Source organism: Pyxicephalus adspersus, chromosome Z, assembly GCF_032062135.1.
Source record: "Pyxicephalus adspersus chromosome Z, UCB_Pads_2.0, whole genome shotgun sequence".
In the NCBI taxonomy this organism is placed as follows: Eukaryota; Metazoa; Chordata; class Amphibia; order Anura; family Pyxicephalidae; genus Pyxicephalus; species Pyxicephalus adspersus.
In genome coordinates, this window is record NC_092871.1 from 28,076,711 (window position 1) to 28,100,515 (window position 23,805).

General features: G+C 36.5%; 1 protein-coding gene across 6 annotated transcripts in view; it reads right to left on the reverse strand.

Annotated features, from left to right (window-relative positions):
- The window catches only part of FGF13 (fibroblast growth factor 13), a 236,163-nt gene that overhangs the window by 42,199 nt on the left and 170,159 nt on the right, over positions 1 to 23,805 (reverse strand). For 5 of the 6 annotated variants that reach the window (XM_072430403.1, XM_072430402.1, XM_072430404.1 and 2 more), the window contains 2 exons: positions 11,717 to 11,827; positions 891 to 994 (listed from right to left, as the gene is read on the reverse strand). In XM_072430403.1, coding sequence (XP_072286504.1) covers positions 891 to 994; positions 11,717 to 11,827 — 215 coding nt within the window. Of the gene's footprint in view, positions 1 to 890; positions 995 to 11,716; positions 11,828 to 13,472; positions 14,513 to 23,805 lie in introns of those variants that run through there. The other variant, XM_072430401.1, reaches the window with a different exon arrangement.

A 23,805-nucleotide genomic window follows, 5' to 3' on the forward strand; every position in this document is an offset into this window, starting at 1 on the left:
ATATAAGGGGAGTAGTATGGCTCAGTTTGTCCACTCCAAACACCAGCTATGTCAGCCACAGCAATTCTTTAAAATGGTGCCTAGCATTTCAGTAATTAAATTGTATGGTCCCTTCACATCTAAACATCTCTTTACCCTTTTCACAAAACAGCTCATATTCTGATACAAAGAAGGAATATGAAAAGCATTCCTAAATTAGGTTTAGAACTGTCACAGTCCCAGCCCTATGGGCAAATATTATTACTAGCTCTGCGACAATGCTACGGTACTACTGCTGGCCAAAAAGGAACACAAAGCATTACTAAAAATACTGTAATGCCCATCAATTGTTTCTGAATCAGAAAAGATTTACATTCAGTGAAACAGATCTGTAATGGACTGGTTATCTGTGCCAAAGGAGAAAAAAAACATTGGCAGCACAAATTAATTTCCACAACAGGACTGCTAAGACATCAGACTACTAGAACAAAAATCTTTAGAGACCATTGATAGGAAAATTACAACTAAATGTATAGGGGCTATAAATAACAAGACATAATCACTAAATGCCTTAGAACCAAAGAATAAATAGCAGACTTGACTTATAAAGCAGCTCTGACATGAGTAGTACAATAGTCCATGCTTACGTAATTTACCTTGTTGACCTAATATTTATGTCCCGCTGCAGTAAAGCAATACACCTGCACGATAAGGAAAGAAAATTTTGACAAACATTTGATGATATGCAGATGTCTGAGGCTTAAATTCTTACTCATAGGAACCTATGATATTATATGATAGCCAGATATTCATTATAATTAAAATAATTCTGAAAATTGTCTCAACCAGTCCCTTTGGGTGTGCAGAGTTTTTTGTACATTGATTTATTAATAATAAATAAAAGTACTTACTGATGTGTACAAGTACCCATCGCTGTTCATTGCCAGGTATAATTTCGTTTGAACGCCTTGAATAGCCACCACTCGTAGGCCAACTGGTATGAGGTTAAACAAAGCTGAAAGATCAAAAGATAAAAATAAATAACAGAGCAGATTTAGATCAGTTTTCTCCATGTGCTTAAGTATTTTTAAGCTTTGCTACTAGCTTCATAATGGAAGCTTTTAAAAGCATCAAGTAGCGATAAGTGGGCCACTACTTCATAGTGACTGTAATTTATCACCATATGTGATGCACATCTACTACTAATGTAAAATGCTGCTGCCAAATAAAATAAGTTATAATCTAAAAGAGGCCAGTTACATTAAATCATCATAATAATATAAAAGAAGATGTGTAATTATTTGTCTTCTGTCAAATAATTTATTGACGCTAGTTCCCAGGAGATGTTTATTCAAAGCGTAACATTACTTTCTAAAATGTACAGACAAATCATTTTGATTTTGCTGCTAAAACTAATGTTGTTATTTATTTATTAAGTTGTGCTGGCTGTTTGCTTTACAGTAAAATAAATTTCTCCTGTTTTTTTAATTCTATTGAATTGGTTAGAAATTTTATATAGATGTATGGCTGCTATGCATATACTAGCTATCCCTTACCCTGTGTGTGTCTATTAAGGCTGTATTAAGCCTTTGATAGCAGTGCTCAACCCAGAAATTTTTTTAAGCCGGGTGGGAAGAAATTGTAGGTGGGTGGCAGGCCCTGTTATGTGTCCAAACTCTTTAATAACCACCCAAAAACAGCCGGGTGGGTGCTGAAAAGTGCTGGGTGCTGCGCCCAGCTAAAAGGGCCTGGGGAGAACCCTGGATAGGAATATACGACAGCCCTTGATGCTGCTAATCAAAGACCACGTGCCTCACACAACCATTCCCCAAATATCACTGTGAGGGTATTGTATGAGCAGGCTCCCTGCTCATCAGCCAAGCTATATGAGCAGATCATGTGCTCCCCTCTTCTAACCAACAGGTTTCCTAACACATACTCAAGAATTCCATTAATTTTGGTAAGAAATTCAACCAAACATTGGAGCTTACCCTTTCACCATATACAGTATCTATACAATTCTGCACTACTGAGTCTTATCTTGAACTTCTTCTGAAGAAGCCTAGATGGGCGAAATGTGCAATTAAATAAAAAACCTACATGAATGCCAACAAAACCCCTACTTTTGTTCTTTGATCCCTATGGTTAAGACAAAGAAAAATAATTTAATTTCCTGTCCTAAGGAATATATATGTATGTCAAATGGAAATCTATCATCATCTATATCACTGCATCACAAAAAAATAAATATTGTCTCTTACTTGTTCTAATCCATGTGTCCTATACTAAATCAAGTGTGTTGAATCCAAATCTGAAGTTCATTTCTGCCTAGGACCCCAGGATCTTAAGTTACATACGTGTATAGACGCGATTAGCTATATTCTCTCGTTCCCCAGTTACTATGTAATCTCTACACAAAACTAACTTTTGCCTCATAGTTCCATGACTATACAAAAATGTAGTTTTATATTGCAACAACATATACACATGTACACAAGTATACATGTACACTTCAGAAGTGTTTCAGGCACTTGCTTTTGCGTTTGTGGCTGTCTCCCGTTGCAGGAACCAGCAGTAGTCCATCATGTTGGGGGTGCACTGGCCTTGATATCTTGTTTCCATAACAGAAATGTCCTGGTGGAACCTCTCCCCTTGTTCATCACTCACATCATCCAAATTTTGTGGGAAGAGGTCCAGATGGGAATGTAAGAAATGAATTTTAAGTGATATTTGGCAGCCAAACTGATGGTTTGCTGTTAGCATGTTGTTCACGAGTTCAGCACAGTTTTCAGCTCGCTGTTTGCCCAGAAAGTTTTGTGGAACTAGCACAAATGAAACCCAAGCAGTAAGTTCAAGTGGGTTGAGTTTGTCTCTGAATGTGGCATCAAATTGCAGATTTGGGGACCAACAAAAATGCCTGCTTTCAGTTTAGCATCTGTTATAACTTTTACAAACTTGTCCTTCCGATACTGAAAACCCATACCATTATGATCCATTGCAGCGACAAAGTTATTCATTAATCCAAGTTTAATATGAAGTGGCGCAAGGTAAACTTTCTATAGATCAATGAGTGATTTATGCTTCGTGTTGTACTGGCCAACAGTGATCAACAGTGATCTGTCATCACAACTGTTCCACAGGCACAGAAAGCACATATATTTTGTATATCTAAATTGCAGGCCAAGAAGGTTTGTCACCACTTTCAGGTCACCACAAACGTTCCACAGGTCTCTTACTAGATCATCTAAATCTGATTGGCTTATAAAATGTGGCTTACCCTCTTCAAATTTGGGTTCATAACATTCATTAACATCAACATCATCCTCCTGTTCCTCATCCGACATGTCACTGTCAGTAACAACAGATGTAGGAGGGACTGGCACTGGATTCTCTGCATCATGTGGCCCTGGCTTTAGAGCAGATTCACAGTCATGATAGACGATTTTTGTCTTCTTCAAAAACCCAGCAATTTTACTCATACAGAAGTGATGGTCTTTTGGCTTACGCCAAACCATAGGCACCGCAAAAGGCATTATATTCCTTTTCCCTTTCAACCATTGTGTTAGGCCAACGTAACACACCTGACAGCAGTTTCCCAGCTTTTATCCTGATCTCCAATATCATATCCAAAGTAAGATCCAAATCTCACCCTCTTGGTTAGGTTCTTGCGTTGATCACATGGGGTATATTTGCCACAAATGTAGCGAAAATTGTACAGTTTATTAGCACAGCTGCGCCTAGCCCAAAACAGACTCACTATGGCCTAGCTGTACTATCCAAAAAGTTGGTTTCGCACTACAGGCGAGCCCTTGGTCCATCTCAATATAAATACCTATTTCTGACGTCAGCTCACTGACTTGCCCAGACATGCCCAGCCACTCCTGGAACATGTATGCCACCAGGGGATGTGATTCAGCTGAGGCGGCAGCAGGCATAGTGGTAGCTGCAACTGTTATAATGTTCCCATGTAAAAATACATTACCCAATTACCAACCATTTGAACAGCTATAGCACGCCTATAACCTAAAATCTGTACGTGATAGGCACATTATGAGTTCAGATTTGGAATCAGCACACTCAATGTCATGTAAATCACGTGTTATTCCCAGTAGCAAAATCGATGTTGTGCAGTGTATATATTTTACAGAAAAATATTACATTTTTTCAAGTCCTGCTTTGTTTAGTAGGATCCAAGCACAGAGCAGTTTTGAGTTGTCTGACTCAGGTAACTTCAGAGTTAAAGATTTAATTAATATTTTCAGTCACTAATTTTCTACCGTTGATTTCCTATTACATGGCAACATGAATGTAGAAAGTAACTGCAGTTTCTGCAATCTCTTAGTCTGTTCCACAATATTGATCTTGGCTTGATAAAATTACTCTAGGGATTACAGATTATTTTTTATTTTGCACATTTCTTTTTTTACCTTTAATACTTATCATTTCAAAAGTTTTTGGGTGTAAGTAGGTTTGTTTGCTAATAATGGTTGGTTCTTAATAATACATGGAGTGGTGCAAGTGATGGCCCTGTTCCCTGCATGTCAATACATTCTGACGGGAAGACGGTTGAATGACTGTGGATTGACTCTGGCACTGGTCATTGTAGTGAGTACATTTTCAAGAGATGTGAGCCAGGGAGAAGGTGAATATTGCAGCCAAAAATTGCAGTTACAAAAAAAAAAAAAAAAAAACAGTTGGAAGCCTATTAAAAAGTAGCCCAGAGTTGGTAACAACAGTATGTTTTCCAAAAAAGTCTTAAAAGTTTCTAGTATTTTTTGGTGATTTTTAGGGCCAATTTACACCAAGAGCATTGCGTTTTGTGCACACAGATGTGCATTAAAAGAAACTTGTTTATATGTGTTGATTCAAGCACATAACTAGTTTCAAATGAAACCCTACCAGCCTCATGCCACCTCTAAAAAATAATATTTTGGCATTAATTAATATAAACAATAATCTAGTTCTGTGCTCCAGGAGATTTGGGAATAAATAAACCATTTAAACAATACTCATTCCCTTCCGTGTTCCAAGTGACTGTGCCCTGTGTATTCTTTACCCAACAGATTAGCCTCAGCATTTGAAATGCCAGGTGAAGGTTATTCTTTCAAAATTTTGTGCAAAGGGTGCAGTAGTGACTTCGACTGGAAACCAAAAGTCGGAAAACATTGTTTAAAGCAAACCGAAGCTAAACTTTCTTTCACTTGATGTCACCTCTGCCATACCTCTACCTACATAATTTTGCTAGAGCAAATCTTACTTTGCTAGACAGAAGTGCAGAATGTGTTGTCTTCTTATTGTTTATTGACAATATTTTGGTATATTATAAGGTCATAAGGTTGTATGAGGCTGATATAAAAGTGGACTTTTCAATATATTTTGAAGCATTGCAATACGCTATAGGACGTCAGCCAGCACATGTTGTGCAGAAATGCAATTGTCCTATGTTTTTCACCCTACAAACAACACGCTGGTGTAATGTGAACCCATAGGACATAAGGCAAATTGCCTTGTTCTTGTATTTAAGCTGCCAGATCTGAATGTGCTGTCGAAAGTGCAGTGGGCTTTAAATGGTTGATATGGGAAATGAGAAGCTCCATTCAACTATCCTTGAACCAAAAAACAGATTCTCATGTCATGAGAAACAGATGCAAAAGACATTTAAAATGAACTAAATTTCCAAAAATTCATACTCTCTGACAAAAAAAAGGTTTAATATGTTTGATTAGTCTAAATAATAGGCGAGAGAAGTTGAATGATACCAACCGAAGATCTATAAAACGTCTAAAAGTTTGGGGATGTAATTTTTTACCTTTAATGTTTATTGGTATGTTTATAAAGCTTATTTGCATACATATTAGCTATGTTCAGTCAGCCATCAACCACCCCAAAACCTTTAAAATTAATAGTAATGGTTGAAATCAATGTTTTGCAGGCTTTTGAAGGTGGTATGGTATGGTGTGGTATAATATGGTATGGTGCATCCCAGGGTGGTCTGTTGTGTGCATCACTTCCATGGACTTTCAATCTCTTCAGCAAATGTCTATCAAAAATGCTATTAACCACTACGAAATGTCTTGCAATGAAATGTGGTTAACCATGCAGTTGACAAACGCTCCCTGAACGTAGCCTTACATATTCTATAAAACAGCTTGGGACTGCTGACTTTAGATTACCTTTAGTCAAGCATTTTACTCACATTCCCTGATATAGATTTAAATTGGAGAAACCATTTGTATAAATCTGTATATACCAAAAATATATAAATAAAGTAGAAATGTCAAATCAATAAGGTTAGGAAAATGTTACAAAAAAGCACAAAACTTTTAGTCACCCAAAATATACAATATTTTCCTTTATAGGAAAAAATTCCTTTTTGCTCTGTTCAATAAACATGGGATAATAAAACTCACCAATAAAAAAAAATGATACAGTAGTTCTATCGACTAGAAGATATAATAAATTGGTTCTTATTCCCTGTACAATATGAGTAAATGGCTCTGGCTTTTTATTGTTACATACTGCAAACTGAGAAATCCGTGTGCTTGAAAAGTTAATCTAAGGAAGCGGAGAACAGACTACTAAAATGAATTAAAAGTTGGTAGAATGATGTCAGTGCAAAACTTGAAAGTTATCTGCTAATGATGTTCTACGCTGCGTAATTACTTGGGTTAAACTCATTTAAGCGAGGTTAACGGAGAAGCAAAAGTCATTTTTAATACTCAACAAAACTGTAGTATTGCAAGGCTCAGCCCCAGGCTGCTGAAATAGACTGCTAGCAATGTAAAGGTGGCAGTGGTATGTGTCTGGGGATTTTATCTGTACCAGCTCACAATAGGTTGTGCAAACATTTGGAAGTATATGTATGTGCATGGTTCCTGAAAGCAGTAGATTCATATATATACATATATATATATATATAGCCTTATTTTAACAATACCAATACCAGAGGTATAAAAATGCTTTTTCTTACAATAGGAAATGACTACAAAAATTTAAATGTATACAATGTTATAAAAGGTATGCATTCCATATGCATATATATACTGTATATGTATGTGTATATTCAATACTATAAATTTTGTTTTACACTTTTTTCGTTAATTTGTGGGATTGAATACAAACACAATATTCCACCAAATATGTAAGCACCATATCATATGCAATACTAAAAAGATACATATATTTGGAAAAGGCACAGGCTGACTTTGTAAAGCAATGATTTCGAAAAGCAATCTAATAATAGTTAGATAAGGAAATTCCTACTCTAAGGGTTACTGCACATTTTCTTTTTACTTTATGGATAAATTGAGCACATGCTCATGAAACCTTCACCTTTTATCACCAATATCTGAAAATATCAGGAGATCCTGCAATGCCAGGAGCAATACTGGCATTCACAGTGGAGTACCCTGTAAAATTCAGACTTTACCTTTGGTATTTCAGTGTAATGAGGACAAAAAAGCTTAGTGGTTGCTATGAGATATTTTGCTGTGCACCTTCCTCTGTGCCTAATAAAAACAAGGGAACAAACTGCATGGTCCCTTGCATTGCACAGTGTTATCATTAGTACAGATATACAACGTATTTGATCCTATATGATCCTACCACCCAATATTATTAAACAGGATTTATATAGCGCCAACATATTACACTGCGCTGTACATTAAATAGACCATATAGAATCTATCTTTAATGTCTGATTATCTGTATGTTTTTGACCCTACAACTATATTAATAAATTCATTTGAATTGCCTCTCTAATATCAATAGCATATTAAAATATGTGATCAAGTTTATTTAGAGTAGTGCATAGCAAATTCCAACAGAAAAACAATTCTATTAAATAAGGATATGTAAGTGGCAATGAGGATTTGCATTTTGCAGAAAATGGTACTTGTAGTCAGATAAGTTAGAGGTAATCTTACTGATGTTTGCACATTACATATCCCTATAGCTATTAGAACTGCTTTATTAATTAAGCCTGGCAGTGCATATGTGTACTAGGTATGTGTATTTTAATAATACCTTTAAAAAATATGTAATAAATGCCAGGACAGTGAAGTATTCAAATGGAAAATATTTAAGCATTTATGCTTGTGCAGGCTCTGTGAATGATGCCAGAATTTATACAGTAATTGGTAGCATCCTTCTGTACCCCCTAAAGCTCTGATCTATTGTGGACATGTAACTACTTACCTGCCACAGCCCTTATTGCTGGTCCAACCTGACATAGCCTGCAAGCAGTTGGAGATAGACATCCAATGTGTAAACCCACCATAAAGTTTGCAGGGATACCCATGTCCCTGTGCTGACAAGTAGGTGAGTATCCCATTTACTATGGCTCACACATGCAAAAAAGGTAAATGGCAGACTATTAGCAGCATTACTCCCAGAGAAAGATTTGTAAATGTAAGTACTAAGATGACCACATTGCTCACATCCTCCTCTACTCCTAATAGTGATACAAGATGCAAACAGTGTACTATTAGAAGAAAGGTAAAGGAGCCAGCCTCACACAGACCTCTATCCAATATCCTTACAATCATAATCTGAAGCACAAGCTAATAAAAATTCTATCTTAGATCCACAGGGACCACATAGCTGGAAAAATGGGTTTCTTCTTTGATAAAGTGCCCACTTGTATTTTCATCATAGTTGCATAATGACTGCCTTTTGCAGCTTTGAGTTTTTTTTTTTGTTTTTTTATTAAAAGTACATTGATCTTTAGGGTGACTATTATGTCAAGATTTTTGTTCTTTATTACTGAAGAACACAGTTATTTTCACTTATAGCGTACCTGCAAAAACATAAACATTCCACTCATCTACTTATTCCGGTAGAAAGAAGGTCTTATTTATAATGGAGAGCGAATAGCAATATCTGCTCTCCACTTCATTGTGCTACCCACACCTTCTCTGCCTCATTCATAAAAATAGGGGCATTTGTAAACTAAAGGAGTAAGATATACATTTGATACTTATATTTGACTGGTACAATGACTAAGCTCCCCTTCAATCATGCGCCCCTCTTTCTACATCATTTAGAAAGACCTTTGTGGGGCTTTTATACATACAAATATATACACAGGTAGACCCCCGAGTTAAGGACATCGGACCTATGGACCACTCCTAGAAATGGGGCTGCTCGTGCTTTAAGGCGGGAGGGGGTGGTTTGCATGACTTGCAGAAGAAATTTTTTGCTAAACACAGTTGAGGTTGTGGGTGATCTCAAGGACTGAGCTCTTCTGCAACCTATTTTAACTCTTTAATGACCAAGACAAACTCTGCCGTTGTTTCTTTTTGCATATCAAAGCACAGCTTGCTCCAGAAGTTATTGAATGTCTAGGCTTCATTAGGTTTTTTTTTTTAACTCATAGTGAGGATTTTATACAGTAACTGACACCATGCTGCCTAATAATATGTTGAGACAAACATCTGTCCTAATTGCATTTATAAAAATATTGTACCTGTTCCGACTTACATACAAATTCAACTTAAGAACAAACCTACAGTCCCTATCCCGTATGTAATACAGGGACTACCTGCATATATATATATAAATATATATATATATACATAAATACACAACACTTCTTTTCTGCACCTAGGATTTGCAATCCTAGCATCTCTATACAGCTACAGTGCTATAAATATAGCCAGGATCCAATCGGTGTAGTGCTTAGTTATGTTATCAGTGTGACAGTCAATCAAAGTATTCACAATGAACAAACTCAAGTGAATTGGCCTTTTTTGCTGTTCAAAGTAATATCCCTGACTATGAATACCCTGCATGTATATATATAAATATATTGGGAGTGTAGTTCTGGTGCAGCTATAACACTTTTTTTTAAAGGTAGCCCTTAGTTTAAACATTTTCTTCTCAAAAAAATACATACAGACTGTATAGAGCACCAGGAAAAATGAATACAGTCATCTCAAGTGATAATTGTTTTATAATGTTTTATAAAAATAAAATCAACTTTATTTAAGGCAATAAGTGAAAACTTTAGTACTCTACTAATACTTACTACTACTACTACTAATAAAGAGTGTTATTGCAGTCTAATCTGAGTTCTCTATAATCTGCTATCCATATTTCAGAGAACATCTCATTGGGTCACTGAATGTATACTTCCAGGTGTAGGAGTTGTATAATTTACACTTTCTGGTATCACCAGGAGTGGACATAAGCAGGTGTAAAGTGTGCCACTGCACAAGGGTATCATATCCACCCCAACGACAAGGGCCCCAAATAAATTCTGGACAGCAGTACACTGCTGGTGACGTCCACCACCGTGTATCACCGATCACATTCAAACTTCTCTCTCGTCTCGAAGTTGTGATAAACTTCTTAGCATCATGGCTCCCAAATGCCCCTTATTTGGAACGACTGTCCCTCTTTATGAGTCAAGTCTGATGATGTTATAATACACTAAACAAACTAAACATCTTACCTCTAAATTATTACCATTGTAATTTTTAAAGGGCAAAAAAACAAATGATGTTCAAAAAATGTGCTTAACAGTTTAACTAATAATTTTTAGCACCTTAATTATTTATGGTCCTCCAAACTGTAAATGTGGCAAGGGTTTTCTTAAAGATATTTTGTCGTAAGAGGTTTTCCCTCATTTTCTTTTTAATACAATAGTATTGAGATAGTTCAGCGTTTTAGCTTGTAAGACACATCAAAGAGAATTCCTTTTCTTGTATTACAGGTTGGGGTTCCAAGATTACATATAAAAGTGTGGTGGACTGGTGCAGTTTAGCTATACCTGAACCAAAAAATATTGAGCTGGTAAACAATGACCCCTGTATACCAAGGTATAATTTTTGAATTTAACTAGAACATATGTTAAGTTTTCTTAGAAAGGTACAACCAGGCATCATGTCATTGGAAAGCTATAGTAGACATTTCCAATGACTTCCACATTAGTAGATTTCAGGCCATCTGCTTTTCTTATCTGTTTCCAAGTATCTAAAAATAATGCTCATCACCAACGTGTTGGAGAATGGAACTTTCCGGAGGACTGAAGATAAAACTGTTATGTGTGTAACTGTGCAATATGTTCCTCCTGGTTTACATTTGGCATTAGCCAGAATAATTAACTCCATAGCTCTCAAATACATATATGGGTATATTTAAAAAAAAGCAGATTGAGCAAAAGCAGACAATTTAAATTTAGTTCAGTTTTAATAATCTTACGAATGTTGGATTGAAGAAAGATAAAATCCAACTGGTTGCTATGAGCTTTTATTATTATTATTAATAATAATAATAATAATAATAATAATAATAATATTAATAATAATAATAAAAATAATAATATAGAGCTCAACAGAATCCAGTGTAGTGCACAAAAACTTTTTTTGCACAGCAATGGGTTAAAGGCAGTTGTGTAGAATAGAAGTCAAGACTATCTATTATTGGCAGGATGTGTGGGTGAATCTATGTTCTTTGATGAAATGAGATACAATCTAGAGGACATCTCTAGATCTCCATGGAGATAACATTTGATTCTCCAAGCTGACAACAACCTCACCCCTATACTCAGCTAGCGTTTGTAAAAGTAGAATCAAACATCCAACACATACTTGTTGCTTTTGAATTAGCAATCTAGATGGCAATGTCGGCCCCACATAGTCAGTTCCTGAGTTTCCGAGAACTGAAAAAATGCCCAACAGGGCAAAGGAGCAATGGAGATGGAGAGACGGTAAAAAAAAGGTCAAGGACTACTTACTGTAACTGCTTTCCTCCTCCTTTGTTCCATCAATTGTGCCATCTGCCTGAAGCTGCAAGTGGTAGCCTTGCCTGCTGTATAGTTTAGTCACTATACCTTTGAGTTGAGGTTCTGTAAGGAAACAGAAAATGCACAATGATTAGAAAGGTCTCCAAAACATTAAACAGCTTGTTATCTTGGTATATTATACCTTAACCTGAGGATTATATCATCGTACAGAATTACAATTTAAAAGCCCAATTCAACTGTATCTTTCTAAAAGGCTGAATAACTAATTTTGAAATTTAAAATATCTCCTGTGCAAAAAAAAAAAAAAAACTTCAGCATTTGGGCACAATCATAAAGAGACTGTAGTATAGTTTCTATAGTTGTAATGTATTCAAGCAATACACAAAATCCTAACATCTTCTCCTATATAATGGATAACTGAAAAGCGTATAAAGCATTAAAAGCCCAGAGATATGAAAATAAACTGGGTAAGTATCTTGACTTAAAATATTAGGTCATTAAGGCAGTAATGTAGTTTCATACAACATACAGAGAGAAAACATTTAAAGTGTATTTTATTATCCTGTACATAGGTAGTTTATCTTCAACAATATTAGAGAATGTAGTTTTGTGTTTTTTTTTAATTTGCAAACCCACACGGTAAGTAGTTCAACAGTTTATTTGCACGCAAAAGCCTATTTATCAAAGGGCAGCGGTTATGTGCGCAGTCCAGTTATTCTGCACAACCATCCATCAGATTTTGGTTCACTGTGGTTATACTAATAAAATATCAGTTCTGATTGGTTATTATAGGGTATGGCACTTTGAACATTTCTAAATGCCTTAATATATAAACCTAAACACGTCAGCCTTTTTGCACGGGCAGAAAATAGAACATGCATAACAACACTGGTAAATAAAATAAGCTTTCCCGATAGCAAAAAGGGAAATCCCATCTCCGCGTAACAAGCAGCTGCTCAGAGGAAAATTGTGCATCTGAAATAATATGTTTGCTGCAAAAGGGATTGCCTGGCGAACACTCTTACAGAAATTATACCAGGTATTAGCAGTCTCAGCCAGACACTGAATTAACAGCATGGTAACCCAAATACTATACCAATAATACTCAATAAAAATAACCCCCAAGGAGCCTTGAAATAAAATGATTGTAAATGTGGCAATGTCTTTATTACCATTGCTATATAAGAAAAAAATGGAACCAATAAGACAGAGAAAGCTGCATATTTGTGCTTTGCCTTTTTATTTCATTATCCAAAATACCAAATTATACCTTATTGGTAATGTTATCAAATAAACCTATTGCCTGCCAGAGTACTTTATAGTGCTCAATTAACACTATAAAGAACAGCTTATTATATCCTTCCTCCATGAGTAAAGGTGAGTAAAGTCGGGTAAATGTCAAATTCAGATGATTTGCAATAAAATCTATGTAATACAATTAAAATAATTTTATTGCTGTTATTATTGTCAATATAGGAAAAAAGGCTATCAACTGGAATCAACTATTCCTTTCTAGAATATCCCACTAACCCTCCAATCAGAAACAAGACACTGTTTCCTCTGCATTAACTTATTACGACATTGTAGAAGCATTTCCCAATGGTATATCTGGTAAATCAAACAGGTTAATGACTTAAACACATTACAACAGTCCGTAATCACTGAAAGATAAATTCTACACAATATTTGATGAGGTATGATTGATGGATATGGAAAGACCGTGTTAAACCATAAGAAGCTCTCAAACCTGGTCGTCGTCGTCTCCTCTTTTTAGAGCCGAACAGTTTGACCCGAGAGAAGACATTGAGTTTATTTTTTTCACAGTTCCCTTTGCCTTTGCTGGGGCTGTTAACACATTTACAAGCATTGGATTTTTCCCTTTCCCGAGCTTGTCTCTTCTGTCTAATCAGGGAGCTGGCAATCGCGGCAGCCATGGCCAATGTTTATCAACAATAAAAAAAATTACCGCTTGTCTTTTTGAGTGAAAGATACCGTGACACACGGTCGGACTGGGTGACAATCCTTTTTTATTTCTGAGACTAAAAAAGTTGACCTTTTACATCAACATTGCTCTGGTCACCACCGATGATCCACCTAAATACCACCAGATAATTTGGATCCTCTGCTGAATAGATACTTTAACTGTCTTTACAAATAACTTTGTCCAACCCTTTCCACCATCAGCCCCAGTTTCTGGTTGTGCCGGGTTTCTCCTTTCCTTGTCCAATGGATATAATTGTGCAGAGTTTTAAAACATAAATATTGACCAACATTGCAGTATGGGCTTGACCTCGATGAAACAATGGTCTGTTCTTTCCAGTTCCATTCTGGCATCATGGACACAGCTCACGTCTGGCTTCCCTGGCTGAAGCATCATAGTTTCCATAGACACATTGGTTACATTGAAAATTTAAAAAAAATAAATAAATTGCCTTTTCTGTATTCCGAGAAAGCTGTTGTGCTCAATGCAGCAGCAGAAGCAGTCTCAGTCTTCATGCATTGAAGCCACTTGTAACTGTGTGAGCGAGAGAGGGAGAGAGCGAGAGATGCAGATGGTCTCTTCCCCTCCTTTTTTTCAATGAAATACAGAATAGCTCTGACCAGTCCCCTATTGTATGTCATCTGCTAACATCTGGTTACTTTTACAGAGTACAACAAAAGCTTTTACAGCTGAGTTGCTCCATTTGTTGGCTAGAGTCATGTATGAATTTACATTGCAGGATTTCCTATCTATGCAGAGGCTTGCCATGGCATGTCAGGATGAGCTCTGTGTTGATGAAGGGAACTTGTTCTCATGAGTCACCTCCCAGAGAGAGAAAGGTAGCCTGAATTAATTGTTAAAGGACTCTTTCAAAGCTGGGGTGCATTAAGGAAGCAAGACAATTACCAGGGTTTGGGGTAGAAGATAATCTATTATTGGTTTCTCCTGAAAGCGACGGATTGGCTGTCAGGGATTTTATACGGATTGGTTGGTGTAATTTTCCTGCCTAGTTCTTCCTCAAAAGAGATAACCAAGTACAGCAATTCCTTCAAGGCTGATCAGTCTTTGTGAGTGAGTATACAAATATATATCAATCTATATCATTAACATTCCTGCTTTAGGACAAATCCAATGGCAAGATTTAGGAATTCAATAGACACCTAAAAATGTACAGTTTACTTTCACCAGAGCATTTCATTATTGACCTGCAACTGCTTAAAGAATTATATGTAATTTGTGGAACAGTAAACTAAATGTAAGCCACTATACGTACGTAAAAATAAAAACCATGTTTCATAATTTGTGGCACAATGCACTCATCAATCATCACTGATTTCTTTGAAGTCACAAACCTATATATACACACTTACCTATATACCTAAATTGTATATGAATTATTTGTATGTTGATTGTTATTTGATACCAGTTGTTGGTAATGGTTTATGATTCTTCTTTTTTTTCTATATTTTAGTATTTAAAGTGTACCTGAACTCTGGATGTTCTACAAGTAGGAAATGGGAATATTTCAGGAATCAGACTTCACAGAGACAAAGTTGTAGGTTCCCCTACGAGGCATGGTAAACTACAAACCTTTATTTTGTCTATTACCACTCAGATATTCCCACTCTCTGACTGGCGGCAGGTCTACAAGTTGGAAGTTGGAATATCTGAGGGATGGGCACAAAGACAAAGCAAAAGTAGTTATGCTTTAGAGGAGAACATATATTTTATATAAAACGACATCCAAAATTTAGGTACTTAAGCAACAGCTATTTACTGTGTATTGTAGATTAGGAATGATGCAAAACAGAGGGAGCTTTTTATTTTGAACAGAGATGCTAGGGATGCCAAAAAGTATATACAGACACTTTCTTCCATCCTCTCCTTGGGGACAATCAATGACTAATATTATTTGTTCAAAAGTAAATCCTGCACAGCCTTGTGCTCTGAAGACATAAACCCCATACAGACTTCCGATGGACATCAGAGGATTGTTGGTGAAAACAAACTTTTGAGATTGCTTCCAGTGAGATAAGAATGAACGAGCCCTGTGAGCCAGGGGAGGGGGGTAGATGAGCAAGCAGCATCCAGCTGCTGTGCTCTCATCCATAGGAGTGAGCAGTGGTTGTTCCCAATTAATCGTTCATCATTGTGCTTCGTAAGGTGAACTACGTTGGGGTACAATCTGTACACTTCAGATTTTTGATGATTATTTGACATGTATGTGGCTTTACTATGTAACTATGCTACTAGGGTAGCACCCTATATTACTTTGTTATTAACAAACACATGAAAAAATTCACATATGTTTACTGTGCTGCGATGTACAGTTGGCTGGGATGTTAAACTTATGGTGATAGCAATATAGAAGCATATATACAAGTATGGAAGGCTACCTCTTGTGATGGTTGTCGTCCAAGGTAAATGGTTGTACTTTTCTCAGGCACAAATGTTGCATATGTACAGTAATCTCCCAATGTTGTTTATTAATCCACCCAAGCAGAATGATACATAGCCAAACAACCACCATTCAATCCTATAGAGGAGAGGACATCAGGGTGCACATTGCTTGTCCTCCCCCTCCCCACTCTATAGAACTAAACAGTACTGTGTGTAGAGACTGGTTTGCCAGCCTGATATCTATCTGACATCCCTATGAGGCTTACCTGCATGATTTTCTTATTGCCCATTGCAGGTATATTGCAACCAAACCTATTCAATACACTTTGCACTACCTTAAATACGCCCTATTGTATGTCCGAATTTCATTAAAATGAACCTATGTTGGCCCAACCTGTAAAAAAAGAAGATTTTACTGAAGAATGTTTTTTTTTGCAGTTAGTTACATAGCTACCAAGGAGCTCCCAAAGTATGTTAATACTAAATTCTAGGAATAGACATGCTTTACCCCTGGCTCTGTTAATTACTTTGGAAGCAGGAATTACACTGAATATGTGGTTTTCATTTAGCAATCTGCAAAAAGCAGCATCATAAACATAAACTATGTTAAAATTCTCTAATCTTAGAACGTGCCATATCTCCGCAGTCTTATTGTTGTATTGGCAGGACATATTGAAGCTGCTTCCTAAGATGTGCGTCCATGTGATCTGCAAGTCATTGCAAGACAGAATGATTCTGCTACTGAAACACAAACACCCAAATCCTGGTAATGGCGCATGGCTGTACATTACTTTGAAAAGCGCTCCGACAGAATCTGTTTCACATCACAAACAAGTGCAATCTGTCTCAATTATTCCAAAAATGGAGATATAACCAGTTAAAAGCTGCCATTGATGTCATGCTGATGTTGTGGCTCTTTCAAAGTTGCTCACCCAGAACAAGAAGAGATAAAAAGAATCATGAAGCTAACTTTGCTCCATGCATGTTTGAGGCATGGAAGTTTTTAAACCAGATAATAAGCATTTTCTTTTACAAGAAGGCCAGCAATGACAACACATATATTTGTAACATGACATATTTATTATTTTCTGCAAGGTAGGTACATCACTGAGCACAGAATAACAGAAAGGTGTTGAGGGACCCTGAGAACATTGCTATGTTCAACAAAATTCTGATCCACCCAAATCTGAAAATAAAAGCCAATAACCTAGGAAGAATGTAATACACTCATTACTATGCATTCAGTTGATATTTGGTTGAATAAGCCCCGAAAATTGTATTTTTTTGAAAATACCATTGGACATGCTGGTAAATTTCTGTTGATATTCTGCTCTTTTCTCCTAATAATGCAGAGGTGAGCTGGTATTCCACATTAGTAGTATATAGGAAGCAATGGAGCCATCTCCCAGCATGCACTGAATAATGGATGTGCATCGAAGCTTGTACAATGATCACTCCTTACTAATCAGGTAAGGGCATGCATGGCTGTCTGTGGCACTGTGCAGACAAACCAGGGAAAGCTGGGGTGGGTGGGAGACCTATATTTATATTAATTGAATATTACAATGAACTTCTATCATGTCTCCTTTGTTGGTAAAGACACCAAGAAAAGTTTTGTTCCTGACAGAATTTCATTGCTGTTCTGTGTCCTGTGCCATCTTTTTTCAAACACTATTATCAGCTTTGCTTAAGTTAGGAAAACATGCAAGGAGGGGTTTTTTAGACAGAAACTTACGTTGGTTATACTTAAGTTATCAACATCCAATAAATTAAGTAAAAGGTAGATATAGTTTCAAGCATTAGTACATAAAACATTTTCCCTTGGTTGTAATATTTACAATCGTTTAGAGTGATCGCGTTCACCGATAGGCTTTCTCAGAGGACTTTTATAGAGACTCCTAATTAGCAGAGGATCACTGATAGTGAGTGCTGTTTTCAAAAGAGAGAGCAGGATGCTTTATCAGGAGGACATAAAATTGTATAAAGAGCACCAGGAATTATGCCCAGGGAGTCAGGCAATTCAATCTGGTAAAATATAAGATAGCTTACAATAGAAACACCCAAAAGATGGCAGTTTTTGGCTATGAATTAGCTATGATCATCATTTTTCTTAGTAATAAAGAATAGGCATAGTCTCAGGTAGCTGGTAGCATGGATAGAGGGATATGGATAGGCGATCAATCTAAACTATTGTTAATATTACGACCAAGGACCATTATTGCATGTATAAACTTAAGTAAAACCGACCCAATTTTATGCCTAAAATGCCCCACCTTGCATGTCTTCTTACTTTCTACTTGATTATATGGGGCTAGCCTTAAAACACAGATAACCGCATAGAGAGGAATATAGCTCTCTTTCCCTTCTTCTTACCTGTCTTGCCTAGTTAACTCTTTGTGAAGTGCAGAACACTTCCTATATTTAAAAAGATATAAGGGTATGTGTTCTGCAGCCTAAAACAGGAGCAAACAGGAGCAAGGGGTCCAGGATAGCAGTACTGCTCTTCCATATGTGCTACTGTGGCAGGATCTCCAGTTATTAATAAAAGGAATAAAAATCTAAAAATTAAAACTAAAGCAGCCACCATATCCAGTGACTGGTAAACTTCAAATAATGTACTCATAGTTATATATTATAAAATACAAGTGTATGAAGCATAGCATTATTGACAACAAACATTGGATCAAGTCTGCTATCAGTTGGATAAAATAATGTTCATAAAATCATTGTTCTTGAGATCTCACATTTTTTCTTTTATTTTAAGCAATCTTTCCTTTTCTGCAGCATAATACAATAACCGCAAACAAGGGATTCCATTGTATCTCACACTGATTCCTAATTACGCTCCAAAAGTAATTTAATGCAATTCAGAAGACACAGAAACAATCTCACGTGTATAATTGGCAACATCTTAACATTTTTTTTTGGGCAATTTGCTGCTAAGCTTCAGTATCTAGGTTTATCACACACAATATTGTCTTGGGGGGATCCACATACACCCATTTATGACATGTTCATTAAATTGAACATTTGTACTTTTACATCTTACATCATGTGTTTTTTCAAATAATACACTGCAAGAAAACTGCAACCAAAATGAATATTATATTTTCAGGTGGATGCCAGTTATCTAACATGGCCACCAATTTCTAGTATCGTTATTGCCACCATATAACCAGGGTTTCCCCAAAGGTTGCCAGGGATTCTTTGAGTTGTGGATAATTGACCTTCTATTTATCAGTTGCTGCATAGTTCTTAAGCCAACACCACTTGGAAGAGCCAACAGCATGACACCAGGGACCATTTTGGACGTTTAAGGTAGAATTCAGGCCACCACTGCAAGGGGAGCAATCTTCCAATTTTTTTCCACTGACACCCAATGCAGGGGTTCTCCAAGACCTGTATACTTTAGGAGTTTCTTTTGGATAAAAAGAGAAAAAAATGATTTAGCAATTCTCTCTATAGCAGTTTCCATCTCGTAATCCACTATAAGACCCCCTATATAAGTTCACGCTATTGGAATTGAATCCAGAACTGATATTAGGACAAAATTTAGTATAGTAATATAATAACTGTACGTGTTAGTTTACCACTGTGGATGCTAAATGTAATTAATGACTGATATACAGACCCCCCATGTATCCTGGCTGACTCCAGCTACTTCCCTGGTTACATGTAATTTGGAAGCCTTTATGTTACAAATACTTTTGCCACGATAAATGATATATTAATACAAATGTTTGATTATTGTATATCAATTACATAACTACTTAAGATTATAATAGTACTATGCAATTAACTCATCAAGAGTCCATTTTCATTTTACAGTCATAGAAGCATATCATAAAGAATTGATTAACTATGATTGAGTGCTTTTTACTAACTGATAAATGAGCTGGACAGAATGCTTAGTGTGGTGTTGGAAAGAGTGTGCTGTATTTATTTTGGGCTCAAGGAGGATCCTGCTTGTTTGAGAAATCTTAATGTTACTAGATTTCTTCTGGACATTTTTAAACCATAATGTATTGCATGGCCTGTTAACTATGGTCAGAAGAGTAACAATGACTAATAGTGGATGTTTTGTTATGTGATAGCCCTCTTACTGTAAATGAGGGGAGTGTCTGTGTGTTGGGGACTATAGGGAGTAAGCTGACAAGAGATTAGCAGACTTTAATGCCAACTTTGGGCAGTCAAACTATTTTTTGCCTTTTTTTGGGGGGAGGGGGCATTGTTTTGCTTTTATTTTTTGACTCAGGTCAACAGTACCTTTTAGCTACTGACCCATACATAGCAAGTCTTCCTTGGGATCTTTTTAAAACCCTTACCAAACCCTTATTTAGGCATACAGCCTGGGTGGAAAGAGAGCAATAAGCATTCCCGTCTTCATTTTTTATACCATGCCTTTCAACGTGTAGGGTTTTTTTGCAAAGGGGGAGAGAGGAAGTTGTCCCCCTTTTATATAAATGCTTATCCCAGTGTTAGGAACAAGGGTCCTCCTAACATCTGATGCCCCAAAAGGGGGTTTGTTTGGAGGACTTTTGATGGAATCTGTATATCTGGGCATGAGGTGATTGAGTACAATAATTACAATTAGTTTGTACATTATTACTGATTCTCAGTAGTAGTTTAATGCAAATAAACAAAACCAATCTAACTCCTACCCTTATAATTGTCCCCTTATACTGATTCCTAAATGGAATCAGTCCATGTTGAGGTTCTACCACATAGGTGTGGACCACAAACCCAGAAACTTCTGAAGCTAGATGTTATAGCCAAAGTGGCCTAATAAACCTCCTCCACCATGCAGGCCACATATGCAAGACGCATGATTGTAACTGACATGAACTGTTTACTGTTTTTCTACCATAGACAATTGTCTTCTCATTGTATTCATCAATCACATGCATTTCCATAGAATAAACCTCTGCCCAGCATAAACTTAGGGCAGAACTATGGTCATAGCGCTACCATTCCCGTGCAGGACATGGAAATTAGAGTAGCTAGGATCATGTTAGAACTTCACAAGATCTATCCCTAGGAATTAACATTTGCAGATTCCAGCTATAAAGGCGTGACACTCTAGTCCAGCTTTAATAGACTGCTGCTAGAGAAAATAAAGACCTTGGAAATCTTCATCATGTCATGAAAGCCCTGGGTTGTTCCATTATGTGAACACAGTCTACAGGCCAGGAAGCCACAAATCGAAGCAATAAGGCCGAAAGTTAAAGGAAGAGATACCAAAGTTTTACTTCCAAAACATCATGACGGTGCTTGCAGTTTCCTTCGCATGACTATCTATTATCCTATTTAGTTTATTCCTCAGCACAAACCACTTCATTACCAAAATTGTTTGGTTTCATACCATCCATGAAAAAAGTGTCAGAGTTTATTTTATCGAATTAGATAATGCAGGTCCTAACATGAAGTACCGGTGCACTGCATTTCTAACATAGATGATAAACTAAAAAAAAAAAACCCATACTATAATACATGAAAAATTATGGTAACGACCTAACATACAAAAAAAAAACTAACAAAAAATATATGTATATATAAATATATGTTATATATATATAAATATATGTATAAATCCTTTAATTTATATTAAAATGGTATTAAAGTTTTTCAAATTCTAACACAGTAATCACATGTTGTTACATATTCCTTTTTCACTAATAATATTTTGTTAGACAACCAAGTTCTACTTTCAAGGCTGAGTAACATACAATACATACTGACCTACAATAATCCAGTAAATTATGAACCTATATTTCTATATATTTCATGCTACGGCTGATGGAGCCTACAAGGAGGACCTTTAGATTTTTTTATACATCCTTTAAATGAAAGGGGATAGCTAAGTGGTTTGACAATTTTGTTTTTCCATGGCCCAAAAGAGATACCCATAATCTATGCATGAGTTGCCCTGTTTTAGGCTACAATAACTTCAAGCATCTCTTGTCGTGTTTGGCCAATGTAGGGCTTCATGGCAAACATTTCGTCTTGATTCAGCTATTTAGGGGTTAATTCCGAAAAGATCCCCTTATATAATAAGTAATTATTCTTCTATTCCCTGCAGAAAAGAAAACCTGCCCCACCAGGTAAGCATGTGGTTGCTTCTGTAGGTATGTTACTCCATTTCCGCGTACAACCTCCTTTAGAATAATTTCAATTTAGCTGCTCAGGGCATTTCAAAATACGAGAAAACCATAGGGCAGGCAAAGCAGGTCTGGGATTTGTTCAGAAAGGACTCAGGTCTGTTACCAGGCAGAACTCATGCTGGGCTGGCTTACTCAGCTTTCTTTACCATCGAACCTTCCAGGTTTATTATAAATACTGAATCATGTATCAGTGCCAAATAAATATATGATAATAATACAAGCAACTATCGCTACTATACTATAGAGCTTCTTCTTTAGCTATATATTTTATTTATCTCAGTCTGTAAACCATTGCCCCATAAAAATGTAGCCGATTCAGTCTCTGTAAGACATATGACATCATTACATTCGTGTAATCAATAGGCACTTTATCTAGAACTTTGATCTCTGGAGTCCTACTACTCCATGTCCTTTAAGGAAAGTGTGAAGCTGATGCAGATTGTTAGAGATGGCATCTGGAATCCCAAGTGCAATTTCACTGGGATCTCATCAGCATTGCTGCGTGGGTGTTTACTCTGGACGGAAAGCCAGGAGTCAGGCTGTTGATAATGCAATTCATTATCCGTTAGAGAATGCAGGCAGGACAATAAGTTCTCTCCACATCAATGCAGACTTCAGCAATCTGTCACACTCCACATGAGATCTGCCATGGTCCCACATGACAAACGTGTAAATAACACTCTGCATATTCTTTATAAGTACAGCAGCTGCAATACAAAATAAATGGGTATCGTCCTATGAGGACGTCGAAAACAGTGTTATTCCAGGGCCTGGGCAAGAAAGGGAAAGCTCTACGCACATTATTGAAATCAGAATTTAGAGTAGTAAAGGTATTTTATCCTAGGATGTTACTCTCCCGCTGACAAATGACAATAAGTCTGTTTTGGTAGAAGTGGCAAGTCTTCCTACAACAATTTTTATTACACAATGAGAACAGAAACAGAATCAGAGAGTAGAAGTGGGCGACGAAGGATGAACTATACTAATAGCGCTCTTTATCAAATCTAGATTAGAAGACAGTACTGGATCGTGCGTCTTTAGGCCAAATTTTGAGCAGTAAGAATATATCAGTAATATCATTTTAGGATTGTAAGGTTATAGAGGAAAAAGGTTAAACAGGGATCCCATTATGGCTGCCCATTTGTATTTTTTCTATGCAGACAGCCAGTTAAAATTTGCAGACACTAATGCTGTTAACACCTGACTATTAAAAAAATTATATTTACAACAGTGGTATAATATTATTGTTTACTTGAGATACCATTTGATCATACTTAGTTGATATTGGGTGCAATACATAGGCAGTATGGCATACCAGTGTACAGAGGTCTATACTGTGGGCCAGTGTAATAATTCTGGATGCTATATCACACCATAGACACCATAGTGTACTCAGGGACCATCTATGCCAGTGGTCGCCAACCTTTTGGACCTCACAGACCACTAAATTCATCATTTTAAATCCTACAGACCATTAATATGAATTTTATTAAAAAGATAATCACATTTGTAAAATAATGATCCTCCTAATGGTGCCC